Below are 19,266 nucleotides of genomic sequence, written 5' to 3'. Positions count from 1 at the left end.
CGGTCGCCTTTCGTTAATAATTATAATTACATTTATACTTTGATATCGAACAAGATAGTGAACTGCATTTGAAGCTACTTTATCCAGCTAGATATAGAACAAATGTGGATTTACATTATACTATACATGAGAGCTAGTCCGTCTGCGTTTTACACAAGACATCATCGTTTTACAAAATATACGGATAGATACAGTTAGCTGAATGGATGCATACCTGTTTATTAGAATGCAAGCGAGTTCGGCATCTCTCTGTAGTTTCAGCTTGTCACGAAGCTCTCTCTATCTTGGAAATGCAGCTCCAATATTTACCCGTGTCTTGTTTCTTCTCTTGTCCCAAAACCTTCTCGGGTCATTTATTTCACCCATACGTTTGCGCTTCACAGAACGTGCAGGCAAAGCATAATCATGATCCATAACTAAGTTATTGATTGAGGTATAAATACTAATATAGACAATATAAAATATAATAGTCTCGATCAAGGCTAGCTACTACTTTTTCTTTTTCGTCTCTTCTTTGCTTCTGTTCACCTTTGTATTTGGCGTTCGGCAGGAAGTTAGATAAACTAGAGGGGTCAAAGGTTATATGATGCCATAGACGGGCGACAAAACGGAAATAAAGAAACGTGCAGTGTCTTCTAATTAAACTATAATTTTCTCCGAATTTGAAAGTTTGTGGAAACTGTTGGGATAATGTAAGTACACAACTAAAAAATATATAACATAGATATAGTGATTTCTGCTATTTTTAAAGCAGAAAAATTACATATTGTGCCTTTAAATGCCCAAAAAGCCATGTGTAGTCATATGTTGCTGTTCATTACACATTCCCTCCTAGCTCTGTTTGGTGCTGCTATGATTCAGCTCAAAAAACATGAAGTCATTTAAATGATTTGCCTTGCATAAAACATCATATTTTTGCAAGCTTTAAAATGCTATTAAAACTAGCGCTTTTTTGTATGTGAACTGACAACACTGTCGTACAACGTTGTTGTAAAACTTTTTACCACTCACCTATTAATTTACCATCTTAATCCATCAGTCAAATTCACTCCCAATCAGACATTATGGATAGAAGAAAAATGTTTTAATTTTGTTACCAATTATTATTTTTATTTTTATGATACTAACTGGTTATTACCGTGATTATTTCTTACCAATATATATTTTTTATGAAACCAAATACATTTCTCAGTAAACATTCGGTATTACGTCACTTCCTCGCGCGGGTCACATCTTGGCTGAATGTGATGAGGACCGTTGCAATTCTCCAAGAAGGCGATGTTGTGGCAAGTTACATAATTTATCAAATATTAGCAGTCCTTCCTAATTCTTTAATTTTGTCTAAAGTACAAAATGTGGTGAAATGAAATGTTCAGGCAATGCCTGCAAGCTGTATTTGATTCAAGCGCGAGTCGTTTCGTTACATTGAACATTTATTTTCATTAGCACAGTGGTCCTTATCTTTTGAAAAAACCTTTTAGCGGTTTTTATTTCGTAACGTAAAATAATGCTCCTCCTTAAAACCAAAAGAAACTAAAAAACAGCACTATCAACTCACGGAATTGTTCATAGCCAAATAGATTCTTCTTGTCGATTCAGACACATTCATTTAGAGCGGTTTTTGAATTGCTTCAACCGATTCATTTAAAGATTCGATTCAAAAGAAGAAATAGTTCACGATTCTGACCAGTATGTAGGCGAATCTCTTTCATATAAGTGTTTTTAAAGACATTTTATCATCTTAATTTATATTTGTGCGATTAAAGTGCAGTATGACAAAATACACATTAAAACGTATTGTTTTAATAGCAGGCATGTTTGCTTTTTGTACTAAACAATTTTGTCAAATAATTCTTAAATGCACAGTAGCTCTTCATATCGTTATGGCATTGGCATGCTGGTAAACGTGCTTGCAGAATGACATAATGAGATGTAATTATAAAGTTTAATCACATTCCTTTAAGGGAACTATTATATACTTGATTCCAACTTTTTAATAACTGTAGGTTTTATATATATATATATATATATATATATATATATATATATATATTTATATGAACAGATAAAAGTTTTTTTTACTTATTAGAAAATGTAATGTTTTGCCACTAAGCATTATGCGGTCAATCAAGCTGATTGTTAAACATCTGGTGACACACAAAACAAAGCAAAATTGTCATACATCAGCAAAGAATGTGATTGGTTTACCGGCTAACTGATCACAACAACAATGTTTAACTAACATGATGAATAATGTTAAGTTACTGTGTTTTCCTAATCACACGCTGGCCACCATCGGTCCTTGGTCTCCACCACTAGTATCCCATCGTGACACAGCATGGCTTTGAGGTCCCCCGCCTGGAGCTGACGGTCAGGCAGCTTATACTGTCTGGTAAAACTCCTAGACACAAACCCATGCTCGTCCATCCTCACCCCATGTCGACCTCTAATAAGCAGCCACCCTTCAAAGACCTGTATGAGGATATCTTCTGGCTTAAACTGAGTCACGTCCAGCAGGACTTGAAATAATGGCTCTCCTGAATCCTCGTCCTCACTGTCTAGTTCACTCCCCTCAGTGTCCATTTTAACCGGCAGACATTCAGGTCCTGGCAGGGCAAACAGTCGATGATCTTCAGTGCATTCAATGAGATTCCTGGTTTTGAAGTGCTCCTGGTAGCGCACAGGGCTTGCAATCCAGTGGGAAATAGTGATCCCCTCTCCTGCCATGACACTGGGTGCAGAGGTTCCCTTGGATTTTTGTGTAGTGAATGTGAAGTAATGCAATGCCAGTAGGACCAACCAAAGCTATTAAAAGACAGTCCTTTGCTTAGGTTTCTGGGCAAGGGATGGGGCAGACCATTTTTATAGTAGGCAAAGAGAACTGATATCTTCATATTACTGTTTAGGAAGCTTGCACTTAACAAGCACGACACATAGTTTTTCATGCTTTTATTTATTTATATGAGACATTTTTATAAAGCAAGGACACAAAAAATTTGATTAAAAGTGACAGTAATGCATTGTAATGTTACTAAATGTTTCATAGCTTTGACAAAAATATTACACATATTATAAACACAATGTTTTTTTAGCATAATAATAAAATAATAATAATAGACTTTTTTTTAAGACAGGAGTTATGGCTGCAGAAAATTCAACTTTGATGTCACAGGAATACATTGTATTTTAAAATGTATTAAAATAGTATACGTGGACTTTTTCCTATTATTTTTTAGCGAGAAAATGACATTTAAAGGTTAAAGATATCTGCATATGATTTTGGCATGTTGACAAAGGGAATACCATAGTTTTTCTTCTGTGAACCGTGATCGTTTACAAACAGATATAAATGATATATCAATGCTGCCACCTTGTGGATGTTTATTATGAGTACATATGGATGTTGGACATTTGTTTTGCCTTAGTTAATTGGTAACAAAGAGCCACTGAAAATTTCGGACTGGCTGAACACATGAGTTACATAGTGGTGGATTACAGTTTGTTTATTGATTTGGATTTGTATGCTTGTTTGGGAGTGTACAATACACTACAGTTCAAATGTTTGGGGTTGTTTATGAAATGTCTTTTTTTGCCTTATCCAAAGCTCCTTCATAAACCATTCTAATATGTTGTTTTGATGATTTTTTTTTTGTGGAAACCATGATACTTTTCTCAGGCTTGTTTGAATCCAAAATTAATGTGAACAGCATTTATTTGAAATATAATTAATTTTTTATGAAATTTTGTCATTGGGTCTCTTGATTAATTTTATATTAATATTAATTCCTTTATGGTCTAATAATTCTGGTATAGAGGTCAAGTAGATACCATAATTAAATTTTTATGTGAATGAAAAGACTAAAATCAAATATGTGTTCACGTAATCGTGAATATTTGAGACCTTAATAAACTGCATTATTTAGACACACCAGCAGGATGCTGTGATAATGTCATCAGCTTTCAACTTTTCTAACACTTTTTCTGAGTTTTTTTCTCACAGAGGACTTATTGTCCTTATGATCATCAGCACTTCCTTTGTTAATAAAGGGAAGAGAGAACTGTTAACCTGTTTAACATTATTATATGCTGTAGCTCATCAAAACATATAATGTGATTACTTCAGTCAAGCTTAAGTACATTTCTGACAGTCTGCTAATTTTTTTAAATTATTGTTCTATATCATTTATTGTGTGTAGGTGTGTAAAAGTAACTAATCCAATTAGCAGTTTTATTTTGCAGTACGAGTCACTGAGCTGATAATCTCTTGAGACTGCGCTTTACTAATGCCCTTTAGTTGTTTTCGCTCTCTCTCTCTCTCCTCGAGTATTTACCCACCTCAGGCTCTTGTTTATGTATGAATGGCGAATGAACAGAACTGTTTGCTCTTTTCGCCCTCCTTTTATTAGAGGAAGAACCACTGATTCTCTGTCTTCGTATAGTGTCTTTCTGTGTTCCCTCTTCAAAGCCGTCCTCATCCAGTTACGCTGGCTCGGCTTGTTTGTTGTCTGGGGTAACGCTGTTGCTGGGGACGATGTCAGAACACATTCAGCTCTCAATAGCCTTGTGTAGGATTGGCTTTTACACGGTAAGCCGAGCAAACGTCTCCATATTTTGCTGTAAATTTAATGCATGCACCTGTTGATGCCTTTTCTTTGATTTTAGTTATTTAGATGTTTGTCCAAACTTATTTTGGTGGAATTATGTTGTGTAAAAATGCAACCGGCTACCTGAAGCTACAGGTGTCTATAGTCAACAATATACGCCATAGGAACACTATAGTAGTTTTCACATGTAGATCTACATGTACGGTTACAGCAGCTGGAGTCATATGTGACAGCTTTCATGAGCTGGTTGCAGTTCAAAAATGATAAAACTGTGGTGAATGTAAGTGTGTGTTCAACCCCAGGGAGTAGTTTGGCAGGTGTTTTTGGCAGTTAACCCTTAGGTTAACTTTTGTGCTTTTATATTTTTAAGTAACAGAGGAACCTTATAGGGTAAAAAACCCAAAATTCTAATCCTATTGTAAAATGTTCTTTGTTATGACTTGAGGTCTTTCAGCATTTATCTAGTCTTCCAACTTAAGTTACCGAGATGTGCTGTATTGTTCTGTTTCGTTTAACTCATAGAAAAAAAAGTAACTTCTGTTTGATTATGATTTTTAAGCTTCATGTTATTAACATGAAAGGATGTGGGCACAGGAATATTTATGTGATACCTGGCAGCAGCGATGGAACATGATAATTTGCTTTGGTAAAGTTGGTCACACTCTCACATGAATTATGTATATTGTATATAATATTAAATCATAGTATTCTTAATGTCCTACCGTTCAAAAGTATTGATTCAGTTATTTATTTATTTATTTATTTTAAGTCTTTAAAGGTGTCATTAAATAGAGAAAGAAAAACAAATTGTTGGTGGGGAGGGGATTTCAAGCTTGTAGACAGGAGTGTGTTCAACCAAAGTCCCTTTCCCATTTAGATTTATTAATCTTTTTTTTATTTATTTATTTATTTTTTACATCAAAGAACCGCAAGAGCTACAGAGAGCAGATGGCTCCACATGCTGTCGAATCACTCTCACGATACTTTGATGTCCGATCGGTCTGCGCGCTGCTGCTTCAAATAGGGTTGCCACCTTCAGCGAGGCATAATAAGGCACACCCATTCACCTACCCCCCACTCCCTCCGACCCCCCCCCCCCCTCCAAAATAAAATAAAACAAAACAAAGACACAAATAATCAGGGAGGGACTCACAGCTCAGCAATAAACCATGAGAAAGTAATTGTCTACCAAGCTCTAATAATGTATGGAATATTGTATAAACAGACTATACAAATTGTAATAAAACAATAGGCCGATACCTTTAGAAGCATGGATGTGTCTGTATGGTTCACCCAAAAATGAAAATTCTGTCATAATTTACTCGGGTTGTTCAAAACCAGGCCCGGTTCTTCACAGCTGTAGAAGGGTGGGCTGGCAGATCCTGGGTGAGCATTTTTTAGTCGTCATAATCATCACATAGGCCTAGTCTAGAAGATATTTATACTGTACATATTGCTATAAATAAATTTAAATATATTAAATTTACACAGAAAAAAAGCTTTCATGGGCAGCCTATAGAATATCATGCACCTTCACAGTAAAATATACTTTTTTTTTAAAATAGTAAATTCAATCAATACTTTGTTCTCTTTCTCTGGATTACTAACTTTTTTTAAATGTATATTTATACCAAACCAGGCGGTAATCATGTCTAGAACTCCGGAGGAGGGACCAGTTGTTCTGAGGAAATAATAAAGACCAGACTGCTGTGATAACAGTATTTATTTAAAGAAACTAAATAAAATATTTAAATGTATTAAAAAAAAACGTACAGTAGCCCAGCCTAATAATTAGTCTATATTAAAAGCATTGCTGTTAACAGACCTGTGTGTTTTGTACATGTTTTGTATCACTAGTGCAGTGTTCGTTCTCGGAGCACATAAACCCCTGGCTCAACCGTAAAAGAACAAAAACACAATATTTTTTTGTAAAGTAATCTGAACTGCAAATAATATTTCTATTTTAAAATATGCACCCATTCAATTTAAATTGTATTGTTGAAAACGCAAAACAGAAAAAAGCTATTGTCGTCATAATCAATTATAAATAACATGAATTATAACGTTAAATGGCAGACCTACTTTCCATTTAAAAAAAAGTTGAATAGTTTGCTTCACTGTATATTTTTGGTCGTTTATGTTGGGAAATGCTACGTTTCTTATACAGTCGGCTCACAACTTTCACTGCACAAGCTCTTTACTTTTATTTTTCATTTTCATTCTACATTCAGCATTACAGAACTCCAAAAGGGGTAACCTTTCAACTGAACTGTATATCATACATGCATTTTAGATGGTTATATTATGCTCTTGCCTCGTCCATACACTTTAATATTTGAGTGAGTTTTTAAAACATTAAAACTGCTTGGGTAATCAGTGGTAGGCTATGATATTCATGGAGCCTATTAAACTCCCCGTGATAGCATGGAAATATTTCTGCCCGTTTTCGTTTTTTTGTCAGCCTCTGCTTTTCCGCAACAAGACTTTGTTTACACGACATCGTTTTCAGCCAAACACTGGAAACTTTTTATGCGTTTTGACTGTTCAACGCATATTTTTGAAAACTGGTTTCACCGTTACTATGTCACCTTTTTGACCTCTTGTGAGTTTGCAGGTATTCTTTTCTACCCTTCTCAAATGCCTGGATTTGAAATCGGAAGAATTGTGACGTCACGAGTTCCCCTCAACATGCCATTGTTCTGCATCACCATCATATGTAACCCAAGGAGAGGTGTGTTCTGAACTCATGTAAAAGAACATATTTTGAAGAATGGTGGTAACCAAACTGTTGCTTCATATCAGTATGAAAAAAAAATACTGTGGAATCAATGGGGAGACGTTTGGTTATCCACTTTCTTAAAAATATCTTCTGTGGTGTTCAGCAGAAGATAAGATATTCATACAGGTTTATTGTAGATCTTAAGCTTTCAGTCAGCACAATAGGAATTTGAAAGCATCAGTGTGTGGCCAGTGTGGATGTGGTGTGTGTGTGTGTGTGTGTGCTTGCGAGGGTGAAGGTTTTATTGTGTTTCATTAGTGTTCTGTAGGACCTTTATTGAGACTGCAATGGAGGGGAAAATCACATGCATTCTATTTTAGTCCTGGTCTTAAATTGTGGCACGTGGCAATCGGTTATCTGGCCCCTCACTCTAAATACCCAACCCTCTTTCATTTCCAGTTTTGCATGTAGATATGTGCGTTTGCATGTGTGTTTGCTCTGTTCTGGTGTCAGTCTGACTAACTAACTAAACAAAATGTTTAGTTAAAGAACTCTACTTCTTTTCTTTTTTTTTCTAGTGTTCATCATGAGATGGTAAACCTTTGTTCACTGTTATTAGGAGCACAGTTTTCCTGTACAGAATACAAATGAGATGTGTGTTAACTGCCAGTTTGTTCCATTTTAGGTGGCCTTTGTGCTGATAGTTTGACTGACAGTAACAATGTTTGCATTCATTAGGTTTGCTGAGAAGGCTCTGAGAATGCTTGACTCAGATTGTTCAAAAACAAAAAGCAATAATTAGACAGTATATTTTCGGTTGGTTATGCCAGCATGTTTGTTGATATTGGGAACAGGAATGCATTAGCTGCATCAGTGCCTAACAACACTAAAAGGTTATTACAGCTGGTATTGTCAGGTTTTCAATATCGACTGAAAGGGGCAGTTCACCCAAAAATGTCCTCATGATTTACTTAATCCAAACTTGTATGATATTTCTTCTTAAGAAAAACTTAAGAAATGTTGGTAGCCAAACAGATTTGGTTTCCATAGACTTCAATCATGTGATAAAATAAAATAAAAAAATCACAAGATATTTTCTCAAAATATTTTCACTAAATTATATCAGATTTTTGTTTTTGGGGTGAACTATTGCTTGAAACAAATTAGTTTAAATCTTTGGATGATATTCTTGTAGAATCTGCAAACAGACATGCATCAAAAAAAGTCTTTAGTATTTAGTATAAAAAAATTCTATAATATTTATATTTGTTAGATTTAGATTTGTTAAAGCTTGAATCCAAACTTAATCACACTATAAACTAATTAAAATAACATAGGCCTAATATCTAATGCCAGTCCCAGTGATGAACCTCAGATACTTCCTGAATGGGAACCACTTGGTGGTGCCATTTCATTGACTATGACCCAAATCAGATTTTTTGCAGTCCTGATCATCCTGCAACTTTTATTTTTTTTATTATGAGGTAAAAGGTGTAAATTTAAAGTCTAGTTGAATATAATTAATCATATTTTGGTCAATTTTCCACTCATTTTAAAGTAAATGTTGGCAACTTTTTCTAGTGTACTACTACATCGCTGGCACACATGGACTAAGAGCCACAAAACAAGCAGGTTTATAATTGTATTTTTCAAAATAACATTCCAGTCTTTCATTGTTTACTGTTTAATTTATCTGTTTTATCATGTGAACTTTTATTGTGAAGTTTTTTTATATACTGTTGCTTTGTCTTGTTTCCTGTGTAAATTGCATGGCTTTGTTCTTTCTCATTTCAGCCGTTGTGCATTCTTGTGTCTTTTCCTCCTTTGATATTATAAAAAGGATGCTAGAATGAGATGTGAAGATGAAGAAATCTAAGCAAGACACGTTTATAAGATTCACTGAAGCATCACTTTAATATCAGTTACTGATGACTGTTTGCATAGCTGCATTTAGATCACTAAATAGTCAGTTTCCAGGTCAAAGGCTGGCTGAACTGCAAGATGATAAGGAAGTGTTTACCATTCTTGGTCCTGGAACACCTCTAACACTGCACAGTGTGTATGTGTCCTTTATTTGACACAGTTAGTTCATTCCATGTTCACTCCAGATTGGGGGAGCTCCAGGACTGTGTTTGGAAAACATGGAGTTTGAACAATGAGAAGCACCATGTGTTTTGGTCAGACGGCTTGCCTTGGTGTATACTAACATTTTAATAGTGTCAGTTAGAAATGACTAAAAATGTGTTACTTTTATTCAGCAAGGAGCTGTTAAATTAAACGAAAGTGACAAATTTGTGTAAAAAATTGCACTCCTGCAATGTTTATTTCTTTGTGAGAGACAAATGAATCAAAGAGGTGTAGAGCCGAATAAGACATTTCTGGATGATTAAAGGGACAATTCACCCAAAAAATGAAAATTTGTGTCAATTTACTCACCGTCATGTTTTTGCAAACCTAAAGGGCTTCTTTCTTCTGTTGAAAGTAAAATATAATAATTTGAAAAATTTTGGCAACCAAACAATTTGAGCCCATTGACTTACATTGTATGACCAAATAATCCTTTAATGTTGCACAGAAAGAAGTCACACACATGATGAGAGAAGATGTCTTTAACAGAAAATATTTCTTTTTGTATGTCAGAGCAAAGATTGGGTTAAATTGGATATTTATGAGGTCTGGGAATATTCTTTCCAGTCCAGTTCAAAATCGGCAAGACTGAATGTCAAACACTTACAAATGTGTTGAATGGTGGATGAGTCCGGATTGGAAAATTGTAGTTCTGACCCATTTGGACCTCCCCACTTAGCACTTTGTATTAATTCGTACATCAATGAAGTTTCCCATGCTGAAATGCAGGCAATACAATGCAGATGTGCCACACAGAGGGGAGAGTCTTTTTCAAAAGCTTGAAACTGATGATTGCAACATAATTGTTTTGTTCCAGAGACTAAAATTTTAATTTTTTCAGTATGTCTTTTCAGTGAGTCCAGTTGTTTCTTCAATCCGCCAGATCCATTTTACTAAGAGTAATTCAGTTTTTATTGAAGATGAATATTATCTTGAAGGGAAGAGTTTCTCTGGAAATCATGCTTTTTTTCAGGGAGCATGCTTTAGATAAGTTAATAGTATTTATTAATAAAATAAACACCTAATATTATTGTTGGATATTATTGTGCCTAATGGCTTTTCTGATTTGCATTATTTCCTAATCCCTTTCCATGGGCTTTTCCCATCTTTTCCTGTCTTCTTTCAACCAGCAATGTCACTAAAAGACTAAAAACCACTAATAGACCAAATTGAAAATACAATACAATACAATACAGTACTTATATTTAACATTAGATTTAATTATTATTATAATTTTTTTTTTGTTAAGTTGCCAATGCAACTAGGGATGTCCCGATCAGGTTTTTTTGTCCTCGAGTCCGAGTCTGAGTCATTTGATTTTGAGTATCTGCCGATACCGAGTCCCGATCCGATACTTCTATAATACATAAAAAAAAGAATAAAGAAGAGCGAAAAAACAGATCCAGGATCATCAATAAATTACATTTTGAAATATATTCAAATATAAAACAGCTATTTTAAATAGGCTAGTAAAAATATTTCAAAATCTTACTGTTTTGCTGTACTTTGGATCAAATAAATGCAGGCTTGGTGAATAGAAGGGACTTCTTAAAAAAAAAACAAAAAAAAACCTAAAGCTTACTGTTCAAAAACTTCTAGTATGGGCAACTTTATTTTTTCTCTAATTTCTAGCTTTTAATTGGCTTAGAAATCTATAAATGCTGGACAATAACAAATAATAATGATTTGTTTATATACTACAAACACTGTTTATCACATAATAATGCAGAATACTTTCTATACTGTAATAAATACTATGTCAATCAGCACTGCATTGTTCATACTTTATTTATCACCTGCTGGAGATGACTTGAAGAACAATTTATTGTCGTGATCGTATATTAATGTCTTCGTGTTTGCATAAGTTTCTGTTTTCCTGTGAGCACCACAGCATAGCTGGACGCTTTTGTCCATATTAGGAATATCCTGATATCAGCGCGAGAGCGTGCTCCGGCTTCGAGTATGAATGAAACACACACTGCATGAGAGTTTAGCGCTCTGTGATGTTCATCTCGCTGTATCCTGAGTCCGAATGAAATATCAGGTCATGCGCAAACTATCATGTCTCTTTGAGTCTGAATCTATATTTATTCACATCAGCTCTTGAAAACAAAGTGATGTCATGCCGCACGCGTTGCTGTTTCTGTGTGGAGTCAAAAGGGTCTAACTCTGTGCCACCGCATAACAAAAGATGTGTTAAAAATTAATGAGAATATATATATATCCGAGTCCTGATCGGGAGGTAACGTCCGATTCCGATCGAGTCTGAAACCACGCGATCGGGCCCGATTTCCGATCACGTGATCGGATCTGGACATCCCTAAATGCAACATTACATTTTTTAAAGGGGACATCAGATGCCCATTTCCCACAAGTTGGTATGATTCTTTAGGGTCTTCGGGAAAAGTCTATAACATACTTTGGTTAACATTTCTCGATGGCAGTGTAAAACAACACCGATTTTACATGGTCAAGACCAGCTCTGACCCATTTTGGTGTATGTCGCTTTAAATGTTAATGAGCTACTGCTATTTTCCAGCGATTTCCAAAGATTCATTTTATATATATATATATATATATATATATATATATATATATATATATAAACAAACAAATACTTTCTCTGTAGGTGAAGCTGGATAATGAACAATTTGTACTAATCTATCTTGACCATGTAAAATCGGTGTTGTTTTACACTGCCATCGAGAAATGTTAACCAAAGTATGTTATAGACTTTTCCCGAAGACCCTAAAGAATCATACCAACTTGTGGGAAATGGGCATCTGATGTCCCCTTTAAAAAATGTAATGTTGCATTTAGGGATGTCCAGATCCGATCACGTGATCGGAAATCGGGCCCGATCGCGTGGTTTCAGACTCGATCGGAATCGGACGTTACCTCCCGATCAGGACTCGGATATATATATATTCTCATTAATTTTTAACACATCTTTTGTTATGCGGTGGCACAGAGTTAGACCCTTTTGACTCCACACAGAAACAGCAACGCGTGCGGCATGACATCACTTTGTTTTCAAGAGCTGGTGTGAATAAATATAGATTCAGACTCAAAGAGACATGATAGTTTGCGCATGACCTGATATTTCATTCGGACTCAGGATACAGCGAGATGAACATCACAGAGCGCTAAACTCTCATGCAGTGTGTGTTTCATTCATACTCGAAGCCGGAGCACGCTCTCGCGCTGATATCAGGATATTCCTAATATGGACAAAAGCGTCCAGCTATGCTGTGGTGCTCACAGGAAAACAGAAACTTATGCAAACACGAAGACATTAATATACGATCACGACAATAAATTGTTCTTCAAGTCATCTCCAGCAGGTGATAAATAAAGTATGAACAATGCAGTGCTGATTGACATAGTATTTATTACAGTATAGAAAGTATTCTGCATTATTATGTGATAAACAGTGTTTGTAGTATATAAACAAATCATTATTATTTGTTATTGTCCAGCATTTATAGATTTCTAAGCCAATTAAAAGCTAGAAATTAGAGAAAAAATAAAGTTGCCCATACTAGAAGTTTTTGAACAGTAAGCTTTAGGTTTTTTTTTGTTTTTTTTTTTAAGAAGTCCCTTCTATTCACCAAGCCTGCATTTATTTGATCCAAAGTACAGCAAAACAGTAAGATTTTGAAATATTTTTACTAGCCTATTTAAAATAGCTGTTTTATATTTGAATATATTTCAAAATGTAATTTATTGATGATCCTGGATCTGTTTTTTCGCTCTTCTTTATTCTTTTTTTTATGTATTATAGAAGTATCGGATCGGGACTCGGTATCGGCAGATACTCAAAATCAAATGACTCAGACTCGGACTCGAGGACAAAAAAACCTGATCGGGACATCCCTAGTTGCATTGGCAACTTAACAAAAAAAAAATTATAATAATAATTAAATCTAATGTTAAATATAAGTACTGTATTGTATTGTATTGTATTTTCAATTTGGTCTATTAGTGGTTTTTAGTCTTTTAGTGACATTGCTGGTTGAAAGAAGACAGGAAAAGATGGGAAAAGCCCATGGAAAGGGATTAGGAAATAATGCAAATCAGAAAAGCCATTAGGCACAATAATATCCAACAATAATATTAGGTGTTTATTTTATTAATAAATACTATTAACTTATCTAAAGCATGCTCCCTGAAAAAAAGCATGATTTCCAGAGAAACTCTTCCCTTCAAGATAATATTCATCTTCAATAAAAACTGAATTACTCTTAGTAAAATGGATCTGGCGGATTGAAGAAACAACTGGACTCACTGAAAAGACATACTGAAAAAATTAAAATTTTAGTCTCTGGAACAAAACAATTATGTTGCAATCATCAGTTTCAAGCTTTTGAAAAAGACTCTCCCCTCTGTGTGGCACATCTGCATTGTATTGCCTGCATTTCAGCATGGGAAACTTCATTGATGTACGAATTAATACAAAGTGCTAAGTGGGGAGGTCCAAATGGGTCAGAACTACAATTTTCCAATCCGGACTCATCCACCATTCAACACATTTGTAAGTGTTTGACATTCAGTCTTGCCGATTTTGAACTGGACTGGAAAGAATATTCCCAGACCTCATAAATATCCAATTTAACCCAATCTTTGCTCTGACATACAAAAAGAAATATTTTCTGTTAAAGACATCTTCTCTCATCATGTGTGTGACTTCTTTCTGTGCAACATTAAAGGATTATTTGGTCATACAATGTAAGTCAATGGGCTCAAATTGTTTGGTTGCCAAAATGTTTCAAATTATTATATTTTACTTTCAACAGAAGAAAGAAGCCCTTTAGGTTTGCAAAAACATGACGGTGAGTAAATTGACACAAATTTTCATTTTTTGGGTGAATTGTCCCTTTAATCATCCAGAAATGTCTTATTCGGCTCTACACCTCTTTGATTCATTTGTCTCTCACAAAGAAATAAACATTGCAGGAGTGCAATTTTTTACACAAATTTGTCACTTTCGTTTAATTTAACAGCTCCTTGCTGAATAAAAGTAACACATTTTTAGTCATTTCTAACTGACACTATTAAAATGTTAGTATACACCAAGGCAAGCCGTCTGACCAAAACACATGGTGCTTCTCATTGTTCAAACTCCATGTTTTCCAAACACAGTCCTGGAGCTCCCCCAATCTGGAGTGAACATGGAATGAACTAACTGTGTCAAATAAAGGACACATACACACTGTGCAGTGTTAGAGGTGTTCCAGGACCAAGAATGGTAAACACTTCCTTATCATCTTGCAGTTCAGCCAGCCTTTGACCTGGAAACTGACTATTTAGTGATCTAAATGCAGCTATGCAAACAGTCATCAGTAACTGATATTAAAGTGATGCTTCAGTGAATCTTATAAACGTGTCTTGCTTAGATTTCTTCATCTTCACATCTCATTCTAGCATCCTTTTTATAATATCAAAGGAGGAAAAGACACAAGAATATATATTTATATATATATATATATATAAACAAACAAATACTTTCTCTGTAGGTGAAGCTGGATAATGAACAATTTGTACTAATCTATCCTTTAGGAATAACTTTTTAGCAAAACCTGCTTTGTATTGACCCTCATTTACAAAGCAGTCTGTTGTAAAATGATTTGCACAACCCTAATCGGGTTAGGATTAGGTTATCATTTATAGGGTGGTTGGGTACACATACTGCCAACACACATTTAAGTTGAAATACCATGTACAGTCATGGCCAAAAGTTTTGAGAATTAAAAACTGCTGCTTAACTGCTTTTAGGTCTTTGTTGCAGTTGTTTCTGTGATGTACTGAAATATAATTACAAGCACTTCATACGTTTCAAAGGCTTTTATCGACAATTACATGACATTTATGCAAAGAGTCAGTATTTGCAGTGTTGGCCCTTCTTTTTCAGGACTTCTGCAGTTCAACTGGGCATGCTCTCAATCAACTTCTGGGCCAAATCCTGACTGATAACAACCCATTCTTTCATAATCACTTCTTGGAGTTTGTCAGAATTAGTGGGTTTTTGTTTGTCCACCCGCCTCTTGAGGATTGACTACAAGTTCTCAATGGGATTAAGATCTGGGGAGTTTCCAGGCCATGGACCCAAAATTTCAACATTCTGGTCGAGCCACTTAGTTATCACTTTTGCCTTATGGCACGGTGCTCCATCGTGCTGGAAAATGCATTGTTCTTCACCAAACTGTTGTTGGATTGTTGGAAGAAGTTGCTGTTGGAGGGTGTTTTGGTACCATTCTTTATTCATGGCTGTGTTTTTGGGCAGAATTTGGGCAGTATTTTTGATGCACACGCACATATATCTTAATTTACAAACTGCTTGCGGTCTGTGAACTTCCCTGCATTTGTGTGTGAATTTTGACAAATTGTTAATTTTAACAATACCAACATTAATCAGCATCTGAATAGCATCTGTTAATTGGTTTTTAAACACAAACCAAATCTACATTTAGTTATTTATCAGACATTTTGCCCTAAGCAAATTTAATATGAGGTACTTTAAATGTCTAAATGGCTTCAGTTCATCTACACCGCTAATTGCCTCCAACAGGGTAGTAAAACTCTCTGTTTTATTCCCTCATCCCTCCAGCATGAGTATAAACTAATTTATGTTTGAACCCCTCAAAGGTTTATAATCGGTTGTATGCGTTATAAGTTGTGTGTGTTAATGGTGACCACTAAGTGGCAGAATGACTCTGCTACTACATCGCCAATTGTTCCTTTTCAGGTCAGGTCGGTTCAAAAAGTTATTAAATCAGACTTAATCCTTCCTGAGACATTCATGACTTTCATACATATTCAGATTTGAAATCTCCTGTTTGTGCCATGCCTTGAAAACAGCTGTTCCTGTTCTTCATTCCATCTGGAGTGTCTGAATGTGTTTTAATTCTGAGGAAAAGCCATGAGTTCCAGCTTGAGATGGGTGGGCTTGGCAGTGGGGTCCCTGAATCTGGTTTGAGTTTACTATTACATAAGTGTTGATATTGTTTTTGAAATGAGGGGTTCAAAAAAAATCAAGAAAAATAAAATAACAAATAAAGGGCTTCCCGAAACAAATGTGGTGTGCAAGCAACACAGGGCTTTTATCATTTTTGGTCTCTCCCTGCGGAGGCTGTGGAATTCTCTGTAGACTTAGTGTGGGTCAGCATAAATACAGGACCCTGTTGTTACGACCGCTAGGGGTCAGCCGTAACAGGAAAAGGAAGAGAGTCTCAGAACCAGAGATATGTTGAATAAACAATTTATTTACAAGTTGGGGCTTAGCGTCAGGGGCAGACAAGGCCAAAATAACAAACAAAAATCCTCTTTGTTAAACCTCTACACTTCCTAAATCAAAATTGAAGAAACCAAAAGAAATAAAATACAGTTTCAATTTACCTGACTCCCTAAACCCAAAACAATGTGAAAAGTGATATCAAAATAAAATGGCGTCTAACCCCCTACGTCCCTCAACTTAACAAAAACTAAGATTAACAAAATGTTTACAAGATATATATATATATACACAAGTTAACAGCACACAATTTACAATCAGAATCCAAAATCGTAGTCATTCAGGCTTAGGTCAAGTTAACCGGGAATATCACAGAATTTAGGCAAAGAAAAAACAATACAATATAATTATCACAGAACACAATCGCAATCTTATACACCAACACACTATCTTTATGGTAAGACACTCAAAAATTAAAACAAACAACAACAAGGCAAACAGCAAACTATCAAATCACACAAGATGGTACAATCATGGCCCCGATTGAGTGTTTGGGGCTGTCCTCATATCTGGATCAGGTGAAGAGGAGAACCAATCGCAGCCTCCAATAAATTATCTCCAGGAACCGCCCATCTGAAACAAACATACACATAGAGAACACAAGAGGGCAGAATGGAAACAACCAACAAAGGACTTTGGCTCATAACACTGTTTTTGAGGCCCATGTTCTGATCAGCAATGATATTAACACTTTATTATTATTAATTTTTTTTGAGCTCTCTGTAATGTAAACACACGAGATGTGTTGTGTGTTGTGTGCTGTACAGTTTATGATTACCCAACAAGTTTATTTAATTATTTAAAAGTATGTTTTTAATATACATGACCTAAAATTATTTGATAAAGACAAGCTTGAGTAACAGCTGATTTGATTTGACTTGATAAAGGGCCAAATTATTGTAAGTAAGTGGAGTTCAAAGACCTTAAATAATAGGGGAAGTTGTGGACTAGTGGTTTGAGAGTTTGACTCCTAACCCTAAGGTTGTGGCTTTGATTCTCGGGCCGGCAATACCATGAGCAAGGCACTGAACCCCCAACTCCTCCCCGGGCGCCGCAGCATAAATGGCTGCCCACCGCTCTGGGTGTGTGTTCACGATGTGTGTGTGTGTGTGTGTTCACTACTGTGTGTGCACTTTGGATGGGTTAAATGCAGAGGACAAATTCTAAATATGGGTCAGCATACTTGGCTGTATGTCACGTCACTTTCAATACATCAACAATAGAGCATAACTGTAAACTTTTTTTAATCAAATGAACTTGAAGGAAACTGTTAAGCTGACCCCCTCCTCTCCCTGAGGTACTGTCACTTATGAAGAGATGACAGAGTTTGATTGGTTTGGCAGTTGCTGAAGTTCCTTACTGGAGCCTGTCTCTTGTTTCTCAGAAAATAATTTAAAGTTGAGCCCTCAACACTTTAGTTATGATGTTTATGGTTCCCTTGAATCTTTCATATAGTCTGCCTGTGAGATCGCCGATACATGATATTATTGTGCTAATTTATTTAATTAAATATTTACATATTTAGTTTCATTGCCGGACAATGAACCAACTCCGACGTAAGGCTAAAAACATCATAATTTTTTTTAATATTACTGAATTTGTATGATAACATGATAATTTAATAGAAACATTGTAATTTACTAAATATAATGTTTACATTTCCTCAGTTATTCAGACAGCAGCTAAAGAAAACGAGCAAAGAACATTTACATTATCAAAAAACATTACTGACTTCAGTCTAGCTCGAGTTTATTTGACAATCAGTGAAACTGTTTACTATGTATGATAAATAAATCTCTTGTACTTAAATTGCATGTTAGGGTTGTGGCGGTGAGGAAATATTCGCTTTTTCAATTTGTGACAACACCTGTAATACCAGTATCACCGTTGGGGTTGGCAGTGTTAGTTTGAGTTTCCCTCTTTTCTTCAATTTCAAATGGCTTGTAAAAGCGCATTTTACTTTCACTTTCAAATTAGCGGCAATTGAATCTGCACATATTATACAATTATACATACACAAATACATAGTTGTGGTCTAGATGATAGAATAGAATAGAGTGAGATGCAGGGGATGTACTAGGATGGAGATGGTAACAAATAAATAAGGTTATTGCACATTTTTATTGCATAAAGTGGGGAACATTTAACTGTTCATGAGGTAGGCTGCTATGCTGCTGTGATTGTCATTTTAGGAGCTAATGCACAGACCATCATTACAGTATGTGAAAGTCCGACATGATGTACAGTATTTGGCAATTTAAGTGCAGTAAGCCACAAAAACCAAGAGGCAGCTTTATGTGTGTGTGCTTTGGATGTGAGTGCATGAGTACTCTTTTTCTCTCGCAAGAGTCGTTTTGGGCTTGAATGTTTTAAAATCACTTGAGTGTTTAAATTGGCAAGACCTGGCAAAACGTGCAAATAATGTGCACAGCTTACAGTGCATATGCAAAGTGGTGATGTGAAGCCATTTTTGCATTTAATCATATTGTTTTCTGAAATTTTCACAAAGTTTTCATATATTTATA

General features: G+C 35.4%; 2 protein-coding genes across 2 annotated transcripts in view; one reads left to right on the top strand and one right to left on the bottom strand.

Annotated features, from left to right (window-relative positions):
• Positions 1–2,065: 2,065 nt before the first annotated feature.
• Positions 2,066–2,954, bottom strand: hspb3 (heat shock protein, alpha-crystallin-related, b3). The gene has a single exon (XM_059549169.1). It carries the CDS (start codon positions 2,725–2,727, stop codon positions 2,275–2,277), a length of 453 nt encoding a protein of 150 aa, XP_059405152.1. The 5' UTR covers positions 2,728–2,954; the 3' UTR covers positions 2,066–2,274.
• A 1,351-nt stretch (positions 2,955–4,305) lies between these two features.
• The window catches only part of LOC132141110 (ADP-ribosylation factor-like protein 15), a 123,192-nt gene continuing 108,231 nt past the window's right edge, over positions 4,306–19,266 (top strand). The window contains exon 1 of the mRNA XM_059550346.1: positions 4,306–4,585. Coding sequence (XP_059406329.1) covers positions 4,532–4,585 — 54 coding nt within the window. The 5' untranslated portion in view covers positions 4,306–4,531. The remainder of the gene's footprint in view (positions 4,586–19,266) is intronic.

Source organism: Carassius carassius, chromosome 5 (assembly GCF_963082965.1).
Source record: "Carassius carassius chromosome 5, fCarCar2.1, whole genome shotgun sequence".
Taxonomy (NCBI): domain Eukaryota; kingdom Metazoa; phylum Chordata; class Actinopteri; order Cypriniformes; family Cyprinidae; genus Carassius; species Carassius carassius.
This window is presented reverse-complemented; position numbering and strand designations above follow the sequence as displayed.

Excerpts from the sequence above, each read along its gene's own strand:
- hspb3 (XM_059549169.1), bottom strand. The coding sequence starts at position 2,727 with ATGGCAGGAGAGGGGATCACTATTTCCCACTGGATTGCAAGCCCTGTG.